The sequence below is a fragment of the Mastomys coucha genome, unplaced genomic scaffold, assembly GCF_008632895.1.
Source record: "Mastomys coucha isolate ucsf_1 unplaced genomic scaffold, UCSF_Mcou_1 pScaffold9, whole genome shotgun sequence".
Classification (NCBI taxonomy): Eukaryota; Metazoa; Chordata; class Mammalia; order Rodentia; family Muridae; genus Mastomys; species Mastomys coucha.
In genome coordinates, this window is record NW_022196915.1 from 8,200,765 (window position 1) to 8,224,240 (window position 23,476).

General features: G+C 41.0%; 1 protein-coding gene across 2 annotated transcripts in view; it reads left to right on the forward strand.

Moving 5' to 3' along the window:
• Adk (adenosine kinase) overlaps positions 1 to 23,476 on the forward strand; it is a 412,863-nt gene that overhangs the window by 373,216 nt on the left and 16,171 nt on the right. For both annotated transcript variants that reach the window (XM_031362750.1, XM_031362751.1), the window contains exon 10: positions 17,309 to 17,395. In XM_031362750.1, coding sequence (XP_031218610.1) covers positions 17,309 to 17,395 — 87 coding nt within the window. The remainder of the gene's footprint in view (positions 1 to 17,308; positions 17,396 to 23,476) is intronic.

Sequence of the window (23,476 nt, forward strand, 5' to 3'; positions counted from 1 at the left end):
GGGAACCTGGGAAAGGAGATATTGTAAATAAAATATCTAATTAAAAAAAAAGTTTAGGGAGAAAACTTTATCTTGGGTGAAATTCTTAGGCCCATGGTCTTGGTAGTTGGAGGAGTGGGGGAGCCCCAGGGAAAGGGAAATACATTCCATCCTGGAATGGGCAGGTGGGAATGGAAACAGGCTGTTAATTAATGGGGGTGAGGGGGAGACAAGAATCTCTTTACGTTTACAAAAAGATAAGTCCTTCAAAACTTGCATTTACCCACCTTGGAACATCTTTCTCGACATTTAAACACTTTCTTAGACCCTTACTTTTTTGGAAGCTTTCACATCCTCAGACTTTACAATCCCTTGAAAGCTTTCACAATAGACGCTCTTCTCCTCCATGCTTGTTTGCCACAGGTTAGCTGCATCATAGTCTTTTCCTTCCATGGCAGGGCAGCTGCTATCAGAAACTTGCTACATGTATCTTAGTTAAACAGCTGTTAGTGAAGTTCCTATATCCCTGCCACTCACATTTCATTAGTGGAAGCAAGTCCTGAGGCCCAGCCTGAAAGTAATTGAGTAGAAAATACAGTCCTTATGAGCAGATTGCAGTTCCCCATGGGGACAGGCCCAGCAGAGAAGGACAATGAATGGAACATACAATAGCCCCATTTTCCTTCAGATTTTAATTCTACTCTTCCTATAAAACTGATCTTTAACATGAAAGGTCTTAATTTTATATGCTATTTAAACCAACTAAAACAAAAGGCCAAGGAGCTGAAAAGAAATGTCATTTTTAAAGACCAACCATAAACCTGACATAACAGCTCACATCTTTAATCCCAGTTTATGAGAGGCAGAGGCTGGTGAGTCTATGTGAGTTCGAGGCCAGCCTGGTCTACATAGCAAGCTCCAGGCCAGCTACATAGAGAGAGCCTGTCAAAACAACAACAACAGAAAGACTGTGGTGCCTCTGAACACATTAATCCCATGTTTGCACAGTTTCTTTCACTTGACACTTTGCTAAATTATTTTATATTCACATTGAACAGTCCCTCACCCACCTCTCTGAGATGGGATAGCTCAGGCTAGCCTCAAAGTCTCTTTAGCCCAGACTAACAATGAACTCAGAGCAATCCTCCTGCCTTAAATTCCAGAGTATTGGGATTATAGAATGCACTACCACAGCCACCATATCCTATATCTTAAACAAATTGTCATACAGAATTCTACTCTTCAAGGAGTTAAATATTTACATATTGGTCTCCAGGTGGGTAATACAGGGCATCTCACTTGTGTTTCCTGTTTTGTTTTACATCTTCATTAGGATGAAAGTTTCTCTATTAGCTTTTCTAGGATTTTTTATTCAAATTTATTAATCTCTTCTCATTGTCCTCCTTAACATTTTACTATCCATTCCCCTCCAGGTCCATGTACTTCCTCTTCCTTTTTTATTTGTTATCCATGCCTCTGAGAGTTCTAGCTCTCCTTTATATTTACTGTATCTTTCTAGCAGTTCTCCTATTTCTGTTAAGGGATCTTTTAGAGTTTGCTTCAGTGTTGGTTGTACCCCATTTTGACACACATCAGAGCAGTCCCCACCATTCTTGTATGAGCTTTTATTATTTTATTTATTTTTATTATGGACTCTGTATGTGTATGGGGATAGAGGTGTGCTATATGCACGTGGTAAGGGGAAAAAGGAAACACAGAAGTTGAATGTCTGCTTGGATTTCTTGATAAACCTAGAGCTCACCAGTTGTCTGGCCTAGCTGGCCAGAGAGCTATGGCAATCTGTCATAGCTGAATCTCTGTTTCCCATCCCCAACACCAGTGCTGGGGCTCTAGCCAGGCCCAGCATTTTACATGGGTTCCGGGGATCCAAACTCAGGTAGGTCCTTATGCTTGTACAGCAAGTATTTTACTCAGTGAGCAGCTGCCCAGCCCTATGTCGTGTTTCTCAGATACATTGTTCTTTTCCACCTATGGATAAAATATAATATTGAGTAACATTGGCAAGTTTAGTATTTTTAACCTAAAATCTGATAGTATTTACTAAGAGATAGGAATGCAGGTGTTTTGAAAGAGAGTGGTGTTCTCTCTTAGATCCGTGTCAAAGCTGTCAGGGCTTGTATCTCTGTAACTTCTGAATAATTGCTGCTGTCTCTATACTTGCTCTAACAGCAATTGAACCCCAAAGAAATCACAAAATTCCCAATTGTTAGCTTTATAAATGTACTGATGAGTACCTTCTTTGGTAGGATAAAAGCTTCCGTAAGTGATGTTCCCACCTGTGTGATTCATTTCAAAATATTGTTTGTCTAATGCATTGTTATCAGTGACAACTGAACAAGAACTTTTAGGAACACTTGGCTATCCAATAATGGCAAATTTAAAGGCTATGCAAATTGTGCCAGTTCAGCACCCCCCACCCCACCCCCACCCCCCACCCCCACCCCCGCTCTTTTCTCTATTATCATATCAATTGAGTCAGTTCATAGTAGACAAAGCAAGGTTATGGGAACCACCTAGAGTATCGTGCACCATTTAACATCAATGCAACATACATGAACATCTGCAACTCCAGTCTTATTAAGAGGATGGAATGGAAGGCAGTAAACAGCTTTCTTCACCATTTAATTGCAAAATAGTATTTCCTAATGTTTGCATTGTTTATCCACAGGAACTTCATCAATAATTGTATAATTACAGTTGCCTGGATTACAGTGCTCTCGTGCATCTTGTCATTTATTACGGAGTAGTCTGAGTTTAATCTGAATTTGAGCACATTATTCAAGGCTAATAATATAAACCCCTTCAAGTGCGAGTTGCACAATACAGATATCTTGTGCAGTGGAAGAATGGTGTTTTATAATTCTTTAGCTGCTGTGAGGATTAAGCTAACACAGGGGAGAAGGAAGGCTGAAAGGCAGGGAAAGCTGAGGGAAGCCACTAGTTAGATCAAACATAGACCCTCTAAACATGAACATAGGTTATGCTCTTTAGAATTAATCACAAGTAATTAGATGTTTGCTTTAAGCCAAAATTGGGCTGAATTAAAACAGGTTTATTATGCTGTGGTCTTCCCTTCAGGCATTATTTAAAGGGAGAAAATGGTGGAAATTACAAATATACACAGGGGGAAGGGGTATGGTGGTCAGTTAGAAATGCCAAATGCAGAAGAAAGCCTTGCTCTGCCTGCTCAGGTACCCATTGCTGCTCTTAGATCTGGATAAAGCACTTGCTCCAAAGCAGCAACACTAGTGTGCCTGGTGTGTACAGTCCTCCGCCGAGGGCTACCTCCAGGAACAAGCCAAGCAGATGCAGGGAAGCCCTATAAGTTTAGTTAGTAGAGTGGCCAGTGGCATTGCCGTGTAAGAAAGAGAAGCCTGACAAACAGTGGGTGCATTTAAATCACCTAAGGCAAGAATCTTGTCTGAACTTTGTATATTTTAAGTATGAAAATCTTATTATTCAGGGGCTGGGAAAATGGCTCAGTGAGTAAGAGCATCCCTCTTCTTCCAGAGGACCTAGGTTCAGTTCCCACCCACATGGCAGCTCACAACTGTCTATATGGGTATCCAACACCCTCACATAGACACACATGCAGACAAAACACAAATTATGCATAGAAAATAAAATTAAATTATAAAGAAAGAAGAAGAAAATAATTTTTCTTAAATCTATTGTATATCTAAGGAAAAAGTCTAAGGCTTCCTCATAAAGTCGTTTTTTGAAATGTTTTAATTTGTGGCTGTAGCTCCGTTCTCTCCCTCCTCCAAATGAAATGTATTAGCTTAGATATTGGTGAGCCTTGTTTGTCCTAGGCTTTTTGTTTGTTTGTTTGTTTGTGTTTGTTTTTGGAGACAGGGTTTCTCTGTGTAGCCCTGGCTGTCCTGGAGCTCACTCTGTAGACCAGGCTGGCCTCTGCCTCCCAAGTGCTAGGATTAAAGGCGTGCGCCACCACTGCCCAGCTGTCCTAGGCTATTTTCACCTAATAAAAAGTCTTGATCTTTATTTTAATTTATTTATTTTGAAACAGGATCTCATGTATCCTAAGATGGCCTCAAACTCACTATGTAGCTGAACATGACCTTGAACTCCTGCTCTTCCTACCTTCTTACCTCCTGAGTGCTAGGGTTGATTACAAGTGTGTACTACCACAGATACCACAGAGCGCTGGAGAGTAAAGCACATGCAAGGCAAACATACCAACTAAACTATATTGACAACTCAAGGTTTCCTTCCTGCCTTCCTTAATTTCCTTTTTTAGATGAGAGGACAAAATTATCATTGTAAAGTATCCACAGAATAAAAATCTGTTCCCTCTCCTATTTGCTTGGTGTGCTAGTCTATTCCTTCCTCCTTTCAGAAGAAGCTAAGAATGAGCTCGGTGGAGTAGCTTGGCCTGAAGGTACTTACCATTACTCTACAGAATCATTTTAAGACACTGCATCAGTTTCTGCTGTGCGGCCTCTATCTGAACACCTTAGAAGAACATTTTCATTTTATTTTTAACTTTTATTACATTATGATGAGAAAATTTACATGATTTCAATTTATCTGAATTTGTTAACATTTAAAAACATTTTAAGTAAATAGAATTGCATCACATTCTTTTTTCCCTTTTGTACCCCAACTCCTCCCTGAGAATCCCCCCCCTTCAATACCTATAATATCTTTTTTTGTCATATGCAAGAACATTTTCTAAACTGGACTTTGCAATAAATGGATGTACTCAACCAACTGAGACTCAAGTATATACCTTTGCTTTGAAGAACTTCTGTACTGACATTATTTAAGGATGTTTTTTGGAGATATTTATCAAAACTGCTATGATAATAGCTTTGTCCTAATGAGCCCCAGGCTCTGTTTAGGAAATAATCGATAAAGTTCAAATTAATGTTCCATAATTCACATTACAATGCGCATGTAATTATTCTGAGATGAGGCAAACCCTATGCATTTAATTTACAGCTGTAATTAAGTAAACTCGTTTAATACTAATTAGGTGAGCCTAAAAGGATCATAGGTTTGTGTATTTAATTACCAAAGTACAATTAGCAACCGATTTCTGCAAACCTCTCTTATCTTGAGCTCAACACTGATCTCTACCTACGTTACTGTTTTATCCTCAAAGACCATCACTAAAGCATCACATACTGTAGAGTACCTACTTGTGGTTTGCCGTCTGCGAGAATGGCTTTAAGAATAGAGAAATCAGCCAGCTGTGGTGGCACATACCTTTAATCCTAGCATTCATTGGAGAGGCAGAAGCAGGCATATTTCCGCCTATGAGGCTAGCCAGGGCTACAGAGTGAGATTTTGCCCCGTAACTCTCTCTCTCTCTCTCTCTCTCTCTCACACACACACACACACACACACACACACATCTCTGCTGCCAAGAGAAAAAAAAAATGTAGAACTTGGGTCTAGAGTGATGACCCAGCAGTTATAAACACACACAGGTCTCACAGAAGACTCTGGTTTGGTTCCAAGCACCCATGTTGGGCAGCTCACAGCCATTTGTAACTTCAGCTCTAAGACATCCTATGTCCTCTTCTCTCTACCCCTACATCAAAACTTTAAGGATATGAATATTTTTAAAATCTCTTAAATTCTGTCAACCAACATTTATTGGGTCCCTAGAATCCTAGGCTTCTTGCTGTACTTAAAACTATTATTCCCATTTTGTTTTGCTATTTTTTTAAGTATGTAACCAAAGAAGAGTTATCTGTTACCTTCAGGGACTTCTTTAGTAATCTTGGAATGTGCTGGATTAAGATTCACGTATTCCACTTTCCAAGTCCAACATATGCTTTAAAAGGTGTAAAGGCCTTTGACTACCCTGGAATTCTTACAGTGTCTCTGTCTTACCTTTGAGGAGTAGAAACCTAATATACAGTGTGTGCCCCACTCTCTCCACAGTATGCAGGGGTGGCACTGTTGTCAGGAAATGTAGGCCTCCCCCTTACAATACTCAAATTGAACTATCCAGCTTCCTGGTCAGCAGCTACTATAGGTAAACGGATTGTAATGGCAGACACTTACATTGTGACTTACAACTCAAAACAGAGGAGAACAAACTGACACCCATACTGGGAAGCTGTCCTGTTATTTGGGAGTATTCCTGACAAAGGTCATTAGTAAACCAAAATGTTTTGTTTTTGATTGATTGTTTGTATCTGTCTAGATATCAGGATGATAATATTACGACACAGTTACCAACAACAGCCTTACAGAACTGACTGTGATAGACAGCCAGTTTGCACATGCTTTCTGGGTCACCTAAAGAAATAATGTTGTGGTTTGTGAACAGTCCATGTGTAGCAGTGCCATTTACATAGTGGCCTCTGGTGCTAGAAGACAGTGTTCTTAAACTGGATTCTCTCCCATCTCCCTCCACCCTTAGAAACAAAGATACTGATTATTTTATCACTTGATGAAAATTTAATAGTTCGGTATAACTAGCAAACTAAAGGATTGACACCTAGGCACTCCTGTTTTCTTGAAGAAATAATTGTGGTTTAAGAAGAGCAGTGACGCTGGGCAGTGGTGGAACATGCCTTTAATCCCAGCACTTGGGAGGCAGAGGCAGGCAGATTTCTGAGTTCGAGGCCAGCCTGGTCTACAGAGTTCCAGGACAGCCAGGGCTATACAGAGAGACCCTGTCTCGGAAAAACAAAAACAAAAACAAAAACAAAAACAAAAACAAAAAAACACAGAAGAAGAGCAGTGAAGCCTTTAATCCCAGCACTTGGGAGGTGGAGGCAGGCTCTGTGAGCTCGAGGCCTGCTTGAACTACAGAGCAAGCTCCAGGACAGCCAGGGCTGCACAGAGAAAGCCCATTTCAAAAAAGAAACAAACAAAACAGTAGGAATTAAATCTTTTCATTGCTTTTTTTTGAAGCTGGGGAGCATGCTGTAGAATGCGTGTAGAATCAGACGGCAGTTTGCAGGAGTCAGTTCTCTCCTTCCTGAGAATCACTTGGTTCTTCAGTCTTCCTTTACCCACTGAGCCATTGCACTGGCCTGAGAGTAGTAGACACTGAGAATGATATTTGAGGAAGGAGATAGAGGCTCCAAGCTAGAGGAATCTAGTTCTTGGAGGAAATGCCAGCAACTGGAACAGTACTGGATTTCAAATACCAGCTGACTTCTATGCAGAGTCATCATATTCTTTAATATTCTGTTTTTCCTTCCTAAACTCATGGGAGACACTGGTAAGCCAGAATTATGGAGGGACATCATTTTCTTCCGCTCTTTTTTTTTTTTTTTTTTTTTTTTTTTTTTTTTTTTGCTTTGTGCGACAAGTTTCAGTCTATAGCCTAGACTGGCATTGGAGTCACCAGGGAACCCAAGTTGTCCTCAAACTCATGTCAGTCCTCCTGCCTCAGAGATCCTATCTCACAAAGAAATTATTTTAAAAAAATGAAAAATGAGGTTGAGCACATGCTTATAATCCCTAGCACTTAAGAGGTGGAGGCAGGGGGATCAGCAGTTCCTGGTCACTCTCTGCTGTCTTTCAAGTTCCATACTAACCTGAGCTCCGTAAGACTGAGTCTCAAAAAACAAACAAGCAAAATGTTTTGTTTTGTTTTGTTTTTTAAAAAAAAAAAAAAAAAGATGAGCAGCACCTTCAGTAATAGGAACAAAGAAGCAGTTTCTATAGCCCCTGTTCCCAAAAACCCCAGCCACGTTTGTCAAAGCTCATAAATATAAATAAGACAGTGTGGTATAGCCTCCAAGAGGAATGAGCCTAGTGTCTCAGAGCAATGGCCTTCTCTCTGGGTGGTGTGGCAGCTGATTTAAGAGGATCTGGACTGGCTCTCCTTTCATCACAGAGCCTTCTGTTTCAAAATTCCCAAATCAAGTACAGTTCATTTGTGAGAACTGGACAAGGAGGGAAGGTTATTTACTTCTGAGCAGACATTGCAAAGCAGTCATTACTGTTCTTTTGTGGGACAGAAATATTGAGGCAGCATCATTATAACATATTTCTCAGTCATTCCTCGGTGAAATAAAAGAATACCAATTTAAAGTGTTGAGATGTAGCTCAGTGTAGATGCTTGCCCAGCATGCACATAGCCCTAGGTTTGATTCCCAGCACTGCATAAATCCAGACCTAGTGGTGCACATTTATAATATCTGCACATGGGAGATGGAGGCAGGAGAACCTGTCATCCTTGATTACATGAGACCCTGTCTCCAAAAATAATACATAAATATATATATGTATATATATACATATATTTTTTTAAGCCAGTAGAATAGTAAATCCTTAGTGTACTATAATACTGTACTTCATAGTCCAGATCATTCAGAAAACTGTTTGCAGTATACTAGATTCTAAGAGATAATCAAATGTGAAACACAGACCCTCAGGCTCTCGGAGCTTAAATTCTAGCACAAACAAATATTCCAATAAATATAAACTGAGCACCTATCTTATGGGAGATATAGATGTGATAGCCAGAAGTAAGACTAAGTCCTGATTCCTACCCACAGGAGCTTAGATTTTACTCAGAAAAAAATACTTAGAATAAATAACTCTGAATATACTTCATGCTTTCATAGATGTATATGAAAGTTACAAATGACTACATAAATAGGAAGGAACTGGTTCTGCTTGGAGATCAGAGACTTACAGTGAAAAGAATATGCATTAAATTACCTGCAATTTGGAATGAAGAGAAGAGACTACCTAAACAATGCATTCGATGTGTATTCATGACATGTTTGGGGAAATCACGAGTATGACCAAGGAGCAGCCACGGGGCAGGGAAACAGCAAGAGGTGAAGTTTCAACAGTCAGCTGAATTCAGGTGCTGGAGAGGCATTCAGACAGGCTGCCTTCCATCTTCCCAGCACTGAGACCTGTGAAGGAAGATTGTGAGTTGGAAGCCAGCAGAGCCTTATACCAAGACTTATTCCAAAACAGAGACAAGCAGCAACAGAGACAGGAAGCCTGCAGAGAACCATTAAAGGCTTTTCAAAGGGGAATAAAGAAGTCCAATGTGTAGTCAAGAAAAGTTCCTGTGTTTGTTCAGCAAGCATCTACTAAGCATCTATAGTCCCACAGTGCATGTGCTAAGCGGAGTTCTGGATGCTAGGAGTCACCAGAGAGAGCCTTGCCTTCTCTCTCTTAGGCAGCCAAGTGTTGTGCCGTACGGCCTACTCTCTCCGCTGATTAAGTGAGGGTCAGGAACCTCACCAAACTTAAACAACCTAGAGATGGCCAGTGACCCATGTGGGCTGAGCTAGTAGAGAAAACAACTTGTATGGGTAAGACAGTGGAGTGGAATACATATAAAAAAGGAATACATTTAAGAAAAAGCAGCCAGGCAGTGGTGGCGCATGCCTTTAGTCCCAGCACTTGGGAGGCAGAGGCAGGCAGACTTCTGAGTTCGAGGCCAGCCTGGTCTACAGAGTGAGTACACAAAGAAACCCTGTCTCCAAAAACAAAAACAAAAACAAAAAACAAGTTGAATTGAGCTGGTGCATGGTGAGATTAAAGTCATGTGGCTCATGTAATAAACTTTAAAATTAAAAGTATCAAAAACTTCCTTAAAAGGAAAAAAGGGGTACACAGGGCTAGAAAGATGGTTCAGCAGATAAAAGCACTCACTGACTCCTCTTCAGAGGACCCAAGTTTGGTTTGGGCAGCCATATCAAGAGGCTCACAACAGCCTTCACTCCAGTCCCAGGATCCACACCTTCTGCACTCTATGGACACCTACATGCATGTGGTATCCATAAACTCACAAGCATATATACGTGTGTGTGTGTGTGTGTGTGTGTGTGTGTGTGTGTGTGTGTATGCATGTGTGTGTGTGTGTGTGTGTGTATCTTGCTTAAAATGCATACCAAGCACAGAGTAGAATAAGTTTTTAAGAGTGCTGGCTCCAACTCTAGTTACATTGTTTTTATCATTTCTACAGCAAAGTTCTTTTTTTAGTAGTAGTGAATAGGGATGAGACCCAGGGCCTCACACATGCCCAACCACTGAACTACATCCCTTAGCCCTTGCAAAACTATTTCATATTCAAAGTAATACATTTATTTATTCTCTTACCTACATAAGAGAATAAATAAACCAACACTGAAAATTCACATTAACCAAAAGGAAATATGAACAGAGAACTTACTACACACAATAATATAGTTATTTTTAGTTGATCTGCGAGGTAAGCCCGTGCCATCACAAACAGCAATTTGCTTTGTTCATACCTTGAAAAACAGCCTTGGAATGGTACCTTAAGTTTGAAATCCTCTTGCCGTAGTCTCCTGAGTGCTGAGATTACAGCTGTGCACCTGTACGTCTAAGTGAGAATGTTACTGAGACCTGGATCCCCTATGTCTGTATGTCTCAATTTAAGATAAGTAATGTATTTTTTTCATGTATTCATAGGGACTATGAGTGTTTACTGTGTGCCAACTTTTCCTCTTGCTGCTTTAAGCTTCATACATTCTGATATAATGCACATACACACACACACACGTGCACACACACACACAAACCCTTGAAATAGCAGTACTGTCTCTCTCTTAAAAAATAAAGACATTTATATTTACTATGTGTGTGTGTGTGTGTGTGTGTGTGCACAGTGTGTGTGGCGGACAGAGGGCCAATGAGAACAACTGTGGGCATTTGTTCTCCGCTTCTATTATATGGGTTTAGGGGATGGAACTCAGGTCGTCAGGCTTGGCAGCAAGCACCTCTATCCACTGAGCCATCTCGTCAGCCTCAGTTGCCTTGTTTTTAAACCTCAAGAAATCAGAGAGTTTGTTTAGTTTGGTTTACCAGAGAGCAAAGACAAAGCTGTATGGATTATAATCCTGCAGAGCCTGGCTCATCCTCGTGATCATAACGTTATACTGCCTTTCTTATCTATGGGGTTTTACCAGTTAATTTAGTCAAACTTAGTTCTCAGCACCAGGCTTAAGGGAATTTCAATTTCCATTACCTGCTATATACTGCTTAATCAAGATCTGTTTGTTGTGATCACACAAATGTCAGCATTAGTGCACGAGCAGCTACCTACTTCTTTCTCATTCATCTTGTCCCAAAGTCCTGCCATGAGCCCCTAGGCACTTGACACCCTGTGAGCCTCAGTGTACTTGTTTATAAAATCAGTTGACAGCACCCAAGGTGTGGTACTGAAAAATTGCCTGAGGTGGCATGCACAGCAATCGCAGTGGTATTTCACCAAGACCATCGTTGCCTCCCTTCAAGCCCAAACCTCTGACTTACAGAGTCTCTAGAAATTCCTAGACTCTCTCTTACAGACAGAAACCCGGTTCTCTCTATATTCCTCTCATGCGTCTGCAGCTTTCCTTTCCTCTCCATATTTCCTCTCCACATCCTCAGAACTAGCTTAAGTCTCTACTCCTCAAAGCCATCTGAGTTGGCTGAGTTCATCTGGTTTCTCCCTCCCTCCCTCCCCGCTCCCATTGCTGTTACAATGGGTGAAATGCTATCTGATAGTTCAGACATTCTGCGCAGGCCAGGTCTCCTTGCATGCTTTTAAGCACTCTGAAAAGACAGATTGTATCTGAGTGTTTCTCCTGTGTCTCGTCTCCTCCAAAGAACTTAGCAGAGTATAAAGAGCTTGTAGCGGTTGTTCAGTATTTGTTTCCTGAAGAAAGTAGGCTCCTACTTTATAAAATTATATATTAGATTTTTTCCCTTCAGTACAGTGTTTCATAAAACAAATATGTTATATATGTATGTATAAATATATATTATATATAATAATAAATATATAATGACTATAAAAAATAGGTGCCTTCTTTCAAACTTGTACAGTTTCAAGCTGGAGATAGTAGCTAATCCCTGCAAGTTCAAGGCCAGCGTGGACTACATAGCAAGAACCTCAAGAGGGGAAAAAATGGCAGTAGCTTCTATCCATAGTCATGTACTTTCATAAGTCTGCCCACTAGTATTAAGAAAAACTTTAATTTATTGTTTTCTAAGCATAATTTCCTCTAACAGTTTGGGTTTCCCTAAGATTTTCTGTATAGCTGTAGCTGTCCTGAAACTCATTCTGTAGACCAGGCTGGCCTTGGTCCTTCTGCCTCTACCTGCCATTTGCTAGAATTAAAAGCATTCACCACCTCACCTAGCTGGTGTTCCCAGGATTTGGGACTTCCGTGTTATTTCTGCTCACCATGGGCTGCTTGTTAGCCATGCGTCTGACCCCCACACCAGCATCAAGTGACATTGTTCGTTCTTCCCCTCTCTGTTCTCCAGGCAGATTTAAATCCTATGGATTGCCTATCATGGGGTTTTTCTTTTAAATTCTAGTAAGTTGTCCTTGAGTTTCAAAAACAAACAAACAAACAAAGCAACAATAAAAACAGACTTTTTGCACTCTGAACTCCAGTTATAGAGCCTATTTTACGTTTAACACAGCTAGCCCATCAAGCATGTTGCTGGCCCGCGGCCTCCACACTTAACAATAGCCCGGGATTGTCACATGGCTTGCTCCTCCTTGTCACTCAGATCTCACCTCCTCAGCCAGACTCAAGCATCGCATCCTAAACTAGCCCTCTGCTCTGTGCTACTGGTCCTGGTGTACTGTTTCACTTTCTCTACGTTGTCTACTGATAACTCAGTCTGTTATTCCTTTGTTACTTGAATAGCTAGTGACTACCTTTCTGGAATGTAGGCCCCGTGAAGGCCAGTTTTGTCTGCACCATTAACATGTTCATGTTCAGTCTCCAATACAGTCCCTAACATGAGACAAGATTTTAATAAACATGTATTAAATAAAGAAGCTGAGCCCAAACCAAACTTAAACCATGGTTGGTTTGAGATTTTAATGCAAACATTCCCACCATTCCACTGAGCCTGCTTCTCATGAAAGACATACCTTGAGAACTACAGTAAGAATTAATGTTCAAGATAATGATATTCAGATTGCTGTAAGATTCTCTATTCTCAGAAAAAAAATTCATTGAGTTCCATAAATTAATTAAAGTGGGGATGTCATGGTATATTAATATATTATGCTAATACATTTAGAAAATTTTCCAACTAAAAAGACTTTCTGCTTTTTCTTTAGTTAACCAGAAAATTAAATTAACTCAGGGCTCTTCATTCCCTAAAGTCCTTGTTAATTAGGATTGTTCTATAAATCTCTATTATTAGGAGAGTTTGTCATCTGTTTCATTAGCCTGTTTATTAGGGCAGTCTGAGCAGGGTGTCTTTGCTCATATCCTGATGCGTGTGTCCTAGTGAGAAGAAACATTTCCTGCATTCTCGTTTCTTCCCTATCCGTTAAGGTGCATTTCATGCTATTAGTATAACAACGTGGTTTGTTTGTGTCATTTCCCTGGGTCGCATAGGGATGATATCATTGATTAGGCTATTAAATATAATAATTAAATTCAAATGGTATAAAAGATAAAAGCTTGAATGCTTTGCAACAGTGCCTGTGATAAGGGAGATTGAAGGCAGCTGCAAGTCCATCAGTGAAGGTCTGGGAGGTAACTGAGAGTGTGTGCATACAGTGGACTGGAGAGCAACAGTACAGCACAAAGGCATTCTCTGTTCGGCAGTTCCAGAAGAGCATCTGTCGTGTGTGCAGAGCAGCCTGATATTTCAGCATCTTCTTTAATGTCCTCAATGTGATAACACATACCCAACAACTCACTTATTTCAAGTATTAATTCTAAGAGTTGCTGACTCAAATATATACATACATACCCACACACATACACACTTTTTTGTTTTGTTGTGCATTTTTGTTGTTTTATTTCTGGCTGAATTTAATTAGGATTGCTTGCATGAGCATAAGCATAAAGTTATTCAGTAGAGTATGGATAATGTATCTCTCAGAAAAAAATGAATCCCTCCCCACAGTAACCAGTACTACCAGTATCTCTTGAGAGAGGAGGGTGGGATGTCAGATCCCTTCCCTCATTCCCTATTCCCTACTTTGCTTTTGTGGGGGTTGGTTTGTTTGTTTGTATGGGGAGGGTTTGAGGTTGACTCTTACCATGTAGCCTTGTTTGGGCTAGAACTCAAAGACATTCTCCTGCCTCTGCCTCCCAAATGCTGAGATTAAAAGTCCTGCTCCACCACATCCAGCTTTTTTTTTTTTCATTTTTGTGGGTTTTATCTATCTCAGATGTTTGTGTGTTTGTGTGTACATGTGCACACACTTACACAGGTACACATGTTGAAGTCAGAGGACAACTTTCAGGAATTATTTCTCTTATGTACACAGTGTGTCTTTTTTTCTTGCCCCCTAGCCCATAAGCTTCTACCTTCCATTTCCCAGTAGGAGTGCTGGCTTTTTATGTGTTTCCAAGATCAAATGCAGGCCTCATGTTTGCCAGACAAGCACTTTACCAACTGAGCCATCTCCTCAGGTCCCATTTTCTACAATTAATTGTTACTCAAAGTATTTTATGGACATGTCCAATTACTATATAATGTAAACCCATTGTTAACAGTAACTCATTAACTTCATTCATTCTCTTCAGGCCCATTTGTTCTAGGTTTATAGAAGTTCATTCCCTATATGGTGTGACTTGTCCTTGAAAATAATAAAACTAGATTTTTCTATAAATATTTATGGTATAGACCTTTCTCTAAATCAGACTGCAGCTCTTTCCCAGTTTTTTTCTAATAATGTCTGCTTGCATCTCTTTTTTCTGCCTGTAAAAGCATATGTACTGCATGCTCCCTAGAAACTCTAATCCTCTAGATTTGTACATAACATCCAATTAATTACAATCCTGTTTTCTGCCATGTAGGCTCTAGAGTCGCAAAATGTGGAAAGTTTAATTGCTTAAAATTTTTTTGTGTTTTGAAACAAGATTTTATTGTGTAGCCCAGGCTGGCCTCTGTCCTCCTGATTCAGCATTCCAAGTGTTGAGCTTACATTCATGAGTCACCTAACCATTGTTAATTAGAGTTGAATAGATGATTCTGGGTTTTTAACATCCAGGGTTATCCAACCTTTTGACACTGCAGTTCAGCTGTGTCATCTGCACATGTGCTGGCCCACTTTCCTAGCTACCCTGGGACATAGGAAAGGCCACCAGCTAGTGCTGGCTGACCACATGCTCACTGACTTGCTGAGGAGACCATTTGACTTCCCGAATACCAGTACTGCTGAGAAGATTGATTTTGTTGGGTTTTATTTGGTTTTATGAGAATAAGAGTCTCAGATTGTCCAGCCAGCTATGGGCATATTCCTCTATGGCTGCTGGATTCTTTTCCAGCATGGCCTGTGGCCTGTGTGAGGCAGAGCTGAGACCCTTGATTCTCAGACTGGGAGTCAGCAAGGACACTGGGGCTGAATGAAATGCCCATTCTTCAGGCATTTCTACCATAATATTGGAATTGAACGCATTGGCTAATAAAGTTGAAATTTTACTACCCCCACCCCTACCCCCCAAAAAAAGAGTCTCAGTTTGTAGCCTAGGCTGGCCTCCAACCTGAGATCCTCCTGCCTTTAATCGCTGCAGTGCTGGGATTACGGGCAAGTTTACCACACTCAGCGCAGTAGGATCATTTTTTTCTTTAACATGGGCATGAAGCTCAGTGGGAGAATACTTGCTAGCAGACAGGAGGCTTCAGCGCCTTCCTGGTACTACAGAGCAGATAAATATGATAAAATGTGGTTTTACAACAGCCTTTTGTCTGTCTCACACATTTCTTTTTTCTTAGATCCTATGATAAAAAGTAGCACATAGTAGGAATATCATAAATATATGTTGCTGAGGGAAAAAGGAAAAGGGTGCGTGTATTTTTAATTCAAAGTTTAGGGTTTTCTATTCGTGTGTGTGTGTGTGTGTGTGTGTGTGTGTTTAAGCACTCCCTAGAGCTGGAGATGCAATTATAAGCCACCAATCCCACATGCTGGAAACTAAACTCGGGTTCTCTGGGAGAACAGCAAGTCTTTTTAGTAACTGAGCCATCTTTCCAGCTTCCAGCAAAGGGTCGTTTTAAATTTATTCTTCACATGTTTCTAGGTTTTCTATAGTTCAGTGAGTTTTACCACACTCAGTGCAGTAGGATCATTTTTTTCTTTAACATGTCTGTGTCTGTTGTGGTGGTGAATCTCTCTTAGAGCTGGGAATAGTAATGGCACCTGTAATCCCAGACCCTAGAGAAAGGAATACCCAGGAAAGAACAACTACCCCCTTGTCATTGGCCAAGCTACAGAAAACGGACAAGACTGGGGTATAGTGTATAGCCCTGTCCTGGTGTGTGTTTCTAGAAAGAGTCTCATTATAGGAAAGGCTGGCCCCATGGGAACCCCTAATGCTAACTTCTGCCTTGGCCTCCCGAGTGCTGGGATTGCAGTCCTATGCACCTGCACACATGTGCAAAGCAGGCTCGCACCTCAGCTCCTAAGACCTTCACTCACTAAGATGTGCCTGAGATCGTCTACTTCCTGTTTGCTCTGAGGTGAGATTGAAGTTTGCAAGTCATTAGCCAAGTCTGTCTCCATAGGATGCAAATTCGTCACTTCAGAGGGTCCAGTGCCCAGTCAGAAAACACTATGCAATCATTCCCACATGTCTCCTGGGCCAGAGTCCATCAACGTGTCCAGAGCTGTCATGTGCCAAGCTTAGAGTACTGTCTGAGGTTACTTTGTAGGGAGAAAAGGCAAAGCCTGCTCCAGACAGACCACTCTGCCCCTGCATTCTGTGGTAGCTGTGCCGTTTGTTAGCTGATGGGCAGTTGGCCAAAGGGAACCAGATCAGCTTACCTGTAATAAACCAACTAAAATCAATAATCCTTGACACAGACCTTAAGTGTTATCACAGAATAATAGTGAAATTTCTATTTTGCCATTGTGATTTTTCTGTAGAAAGGCACTCAACACTTATTTACATTTAAAATTTGAAGCTCTTTTGGTGGATCCACAATTTCACCAAGCAGGCTTGAGGATTTATTAGGGCTCGTGACCCAGTCCACAGAAGCACTTCCTTTACCCCATAGTTTCTGTTCAGTGCATGAGCTGTCCAAAACAGAGCTATTTGTAGTCACTCCCCAGGACATGAACTACCTGGGTATGGGTTTCATAAGGCATACATACACACGCACGTGCACACACACACACACACACACACACACGCATGCACGCACACACACATGCACGCACGCACGCACACACCATCTTAATGTTGAAAATTAGAAGTGTTGCTTTGCACCTTGGTTCCCAAGCACTCTGGTACAGAATATAGGGTTAATTCCTCCAAGCAACAGGTAAGCAGGGAGTGTCATATTTTGCTGGGTGATCTTAGGTATTGAGCATTACAAAGAGAAGTTACTCTGCCTTTCTTCGCTTTCCTTACAGAAAATGATATCACTGCTTTTCCTGTCTTGGATCAAAACCAGGAAGAGATCATTGATACCAATGGAGCTGGAGATGCATTTGTCGGAGGTACAAGCTCTTTTATTTCACGTTTACTTCTAAGTTTTATCTAATTAATCCCCAGTGTTCTCTCCATCCGCTACTCTCGTATCCAAGATTTTACTACAGGAATGCTGTGAGTTTGGCAAACATCACTTAGTACTATGTTCTGCCTCTGTCATTGTCCTAAAAGTAATTGTGTCAGAATATTGCATAAACAAGCCACAGCAAGTGCGGTAGGTATTCAGATCAGGCCTGAGTGTCCCAGTCTGTGCCTGAGAGTGGACAGGCGTGATACTTAGAAAGGCTTAGGATTTTCACTAATGCAGGTTCAGTAAGAAGGAGCAAAGTTGATTAGAAGAAAATGACCTGGGGAATAAGTATGCAAAAATGATATTGGGACAGTTAGGTTTTAAAGTCTAAATTACTCAAAGGTCAGTGTAGTTAAACCAGGCTATGTCTCCAGAAAGCTTTAAACAAAGACAAGGCTGAAAAGTTTTAAGCACCAAAACTGTTGTTACCACCTTGGCTGTTACCACCTTCTCCTGAAGGACGACATGAATCATGGGAAATGCTTACACGTGTACAGAGATTGTAACATAGTCGTTCTTTGAAAATATTAATTCATTTTAGGCATCTTTTCACCAACAGAGTTGTTTCATGTTTCTTTCTCTGAATTTCTTAGACCCAGGCTCGAGGGTATAAAACAGGGACCCCACACCTCATTTTCTCTTTCTTGTATCCAGTGAGCTTGTATAGTTCTTTCTTTCTATGTTTATTTAGTTACTGTGTGTGTGCATCATGTGTTGCACTCACGCATGCCATTGTTTGCATGTGAAGGTCAGAGGGCAACCTTTGGAAGTCAGTTCTGCTTTCCAGGTTTAGGTGGCCATGATCCAGCTGGGATTCTCCAGCGTGGCAGGACGCCCCATCTCACTGGCTCTGTATTCTTTAGAAAAGCATGTACAATAGACAAGATCCATGTCGTGCTTGGTTTGGTGTCCTTGCACAGACAGACTTCATCAGTAATGATATTAGAGTAATCTAGAGCTAATTTTCCTATTCTATCCTCTTCAGAGCTGTAAATCTTTGAAAGCTAAAAATATTTTATTCAGAATTAAGCCATACTGCATAATGCATTATGGAAACAGTAGTGATTTTCTGATTGGAAATGAGTTAAGCCAGGAATCTTAGTCCGGAAGCCTGTCTACTTGTATCCTATGAACAGATTATTTGAGTAGCCCGGCTCTTCAAAGCAATGTGTGTTCTGCTCATCTGACATTGAGTAGGAAGTGCAGCGAGGCAGCCACCGGTAAGAGGGTTACCTGATTACCACGAGAGCCCTGCACCGATAGATCACACTACAGATAGCTTGCTTCCCATGGGGCTACCAATACTTGGTGAGAATAGAGACTGTGAGATAAAGGAGCTTTTCTTAGGAACCAAGCTAGAGCCAGCTGTTCAGTCTTTGGTGAGTGTGATGAACAAACTGTACCAGAAAGGTCAGCACCTCTGTTAGAAGATACAAAGCCTGGCATTGTTGCTGTTGTTTTAAACGTTTGTTTATCATAGGAAATGGGCATACTTGTGCCACAGACTCTGTATAGAAATCAGAAGACAACTTGTGGGAATTGGTTCTATCAAACTCAGATCCTCAGGCTTAGTAGCAAGCACCTTTACCCACTGCATTGTCTCTGCAGACCTGAAGCCTCTTTTCATAGCCTTGGTCATATTTATTCTGGGGCTATTGTTAGGTAAATATAAAGGAAAGAGGTCTTTAGGTCTGGTTTGTTTCTTCTGTTTTATTTTGAGACAGTATCGAGTATGCCATATTGGCCTTGAACTCATTATGTAGCTTGAAGTACTGATCCCCTGTCTCTCCCTCCTGAGTACTGAGATTACAGGCTTATGCCACCATGCCTGCTTTACGGGTATGCCACCATGCCTGCTTTATGGGTTGCCCGGAGTCAAGAACAGGACTCTGTGCAAGCCAGGCAAGCAGTATACCAACTGAGCCTTCATACAGAGACTCTTTAGTGATAGGCCAGAAAGTGGGTAGATTAGGTTTTATAAATTATATACCAGCTGTACATTAAAAAAAAAAGTAACAACACTCTAAAATTGTAAAATAATAATAGTAATAATAACTGTTCTGTAGTTCTCCAGCTACAGAACACATCTGCTGCCCAGTTCTCCCCGGAGGCTATGTTCTGTTCACCCCTGTGAGCAAGAACAACTTTCTCACCTTATTTGATTTCTGGCTCCTAGCACTGGGTTTCACAACACACCGCTAAAATAAAATCAGAGAAATTAAGGTGGGCACAGAGCCACACACCTGTAAATTCAGCACTCAGGGTACTGAGGCAGGAGTTTTGCAAGTCCAGGGCCAACCTGGGCTACAAAGTAAAGTCCTATATAAAAGAAACCAAGGTGGGCTGGAGAGATGATGGCTCAGCAGTTAAAAGCTCTGACTGCATTCTTCCAGAGGTCCTGAGTTCAATTCCCAGCAACCACATGGTGGCTCACAATCACCCGTAATGACATCCAAGGCCCTCTTCTGGTATGTGTCTGAAGATAGCTACAGTGTGCTCGTATAAATAATAATAAATAAATAATATTCAAAGAAAAAAAAGAAACCAAGGTAAGGGGTTGAAGAGATGGCCAAACAATGACTACTACTCGCTGCTCCTCTAGAGCATCTGAATTCATTTCCCAGCACCCATGTTGCCTCTGCTCACAACTCCAGGGGATCCAACTTCCTCTTACCTCCAAGCGCGTCTTCACACATCTTCACGGTGCACATCCATCCAAATAAAGTAAATTAAGTGTAGGAGGAGTAGAAGGCAGGCCGAAGTTAACTATTTGCCATCGATAATCCCCGAATTCGTAACTGTATTTTCATACTATAAACCTACTCTGGGGCTTGGGATATAGCCCAGTTGGTAGAGCACTCACCTTGCATGCATGAAGCCCTTGGTTTGATCCTTAACACCATATAAAAAGTAATTATGCATACCCATAGCACCCAACCATGGGAAGAGGGGGGCAGCAGGAGGCTCCTATAGTGAGCTCAGGACCAACAGGGCAGCTTGATACAATGTGTTTTTTCAAAAACAAAACAAAACAAAACCTACTCTGATGAGTTCCCAGGACAACCATATTCTACCTTAACCAGCTGTGTGTGTATGGAGGCGGAGCAGGGTTGTGGTTGGAGTGTTTTGTAAAGGGCTGGGAATCCAACTCCAAGGCCTTGTGAAAACTAAATAGTACTCTACCGCTGAGCTACATCCCATCTGAGACCTTATTTTTGTTTTTGTTTTACATTTACTTAGTTTCTGTTTGTATGTATATGTATAACGTAACATGGCACATGTGTGAAAATCAGAGGGCAGCTGACAGGAGCTGGGGTTTGTTTCCACCCTGTGATCAAACTCAGGTTATTGGGCTTGACACCAAGCCCTTGTTACCCACTGATCTATCTCACTAGCCCCAGACCTTTGTGTTTTTTGAAACGGTCTTGATCTGTCACTCAGACTGGGCTTGAACTCACTGTGCAGCTCAAACTGGCTTCAAACTTGCAGTCCTCCAAGACTGGTTATTTTTATTTAACCTGTTTTCCTAATGAGAAAAGTGAGGCAGAGAAAAGGTAGGGATCCAGCATGCCCATAGCCTGGTGGCTACACAGATGCAGGGTCAGGTTCTAGCCTGTTTAGAGTCAGTACTCTGACGATGCAGTTGTTTCACTACACACTTCTAGAAACAGCGTTTGAGAGAGAGAGATCTCATTAAAGCTAAGAGCCACAGGCCAGCCTTTCTAACAAGCACTGGTTTGCTAAAGAGAATCTGAATTAAATGACTTCATGTACTGAAGAGGGCCTTTTGTTATCTGATAGGATGGATGCTGAGGACTCCAGGTAAGTTTGTTGCACCAAAGGAGAAAAAACTGAGAGTGTAGAATGGAAGAGCTGCATGGTGAGTCTGAGCCAAGAGCTTCTTACTTACTTTAGCAGTAGTCGATTGCAGCAGGAGATAGACAAAGCCAGATCGTAAACCTACTTGGTAATTATGAAGTCCAAATAGGAGCTATATGAAGCAGCTGTTTAATTGTACCAAGATAAGCTACCTGACAAATCTATCTTAAAACAGAATGGTTTTACATCTTGAAAATAAATAAACCCATTGGCTGAAACCCCAGGTTCCCATCTCCATATCAGCAAGAGCCTTCCTCCTGGGATTAGAAATAAGCAGCTGCTAAGCTCCTATCTTTGACATAAATGGAGACAGTGGCAACTTTTACATTACTAAGTAGATTCTTTTTCTTTGCTTCATTGCCTGATTAACATATCTCCTTTCTGATTGACATATTCTATCTTTAGACAGATAATATATTCATCCTGTTAACTTTCAAGTTTTGCTGGCCTAAGAGTATTTCTGTCTTGTGTGACTTTGCATGTCTCTATTCCAGTCTATAGTGTCATGGTGATTTAACTCTGAAGCCACAATCATTTTCTTCTCATAAGTTTCAAGGTTTTTGCTAAAGCATCATCACTCTAGCTACCTCGTGCTAATTAGATAACTCAGCACCAAACGGCCGCATGTTCTATTTAGCCAGTTAAAAGATGCAAGCTTACTTCATGGATTCTCATGTGTAATTTGTAAACAAGTACCCCCAGTTGTACATGAATTACGTTCCTAGTTCCATCTCAAGGGCTTAGTGTGTGTGTCAGATCCCTCTGGCCTTGACAAGCACACCTCCTTGTTCTATTTGGAGATCTTAAATGCTTTGTAACCTTTGTTCTTTTATTTCCCCGTGATGAAACTACTCCTTTCACGCTCTTCCTTAAAAGCCCCAGTGTCAGGATTGTACCTTTTGAAATAGAGGAATTCTATAGTCTCTAACTATGATTTCCTAATTTCCCAGGTCAGGAGAAAATTTCTTGTTGTCCTGCTGTGCTTTGTCACAGCAGGTCTGCCTTTTCATTTGGAACCCTCTTTGTCACTGCCATAGTAACAAATGGAAACATTGAGAACATTTTGTGACAGGCACTGTCATTGTTCCCAGTGAAAGTCTCTTCCCAGTAAATGAAACTGAGAAGAAAAATCATAAGAAATGATTATGAAAGGGGAGCTAACCAACATGTTCCTACTGGGCATCAGTGCCAGCCTGTGTTAATAGAATAGGATTTACTCACATGTTTTGCAGGAACCGTGTATGGACCAAACCTACACATCATCTTTAGACTGAAAGGGATACACACCTGTGACAGATGATCTTCAGGCACCCCTCTGATAAAAGACTAGGGGCTTCTCTCAAGAACCAGCACTTGCCGGGCAGTGGTGGCACACACCTTTAATCCCAGCACTTGGGAGGCAGAGGCAGGCACATTTCTGAGTTTGAGGCCAGCCAGGGCTATACAGAGAAACCCTGTCTTGAACAACCAAAAACAAAACAAAAAGACCCAGCACTCTTAGGTTGACACAAGGAATAGTCAAGAGCCATTTATAGTTTAGAACATAGTATTTTGCTACCTCTGAGTACTTTTGATGCTCAAAATTCTCATCATAGCTTTGACTGAGAGAATGTATTGCCTTAAAGGGTGCCTATTTAATATATAAACAACCCTTAAGGCCATTTGGTGGCCACAGTATAAATAACTCTTCTGTTTTTCATCTAATAAAATTCCACTCTCTAATTTATATTTAGAAAATAATTTTGTTTTGTTTTGTTTAATTATTTTGAGACCCAGTAAGATGGTTCAATGCAGGCAGTCACCTGCCCTGGACATTATACTCAGGTCACTAGGCTTAGATATGAACTCTTGCTTGTACAGCAAGCACTTTAACCACTAAGCCATCTTCCCAGCTTTGTAACAGAGTTTTTATTTATTTTTTTAAAAGATTTATTTATTTTATTTTATGTATATGAGTACACTGTAGATGTACAGATAATTGTGAGCCTTCATATGGTTGTTGGGAATTGAATTTTAGGACCTCTGCTCACTCTCTAGTCAACTCCACTCACTCAGTCCCTGCTTGCTCTGGCCCAAATATTTATTTATTATTATACATAAGGACATTGTAGCCATCTTCAGACGCACCAGAATAGGGCAT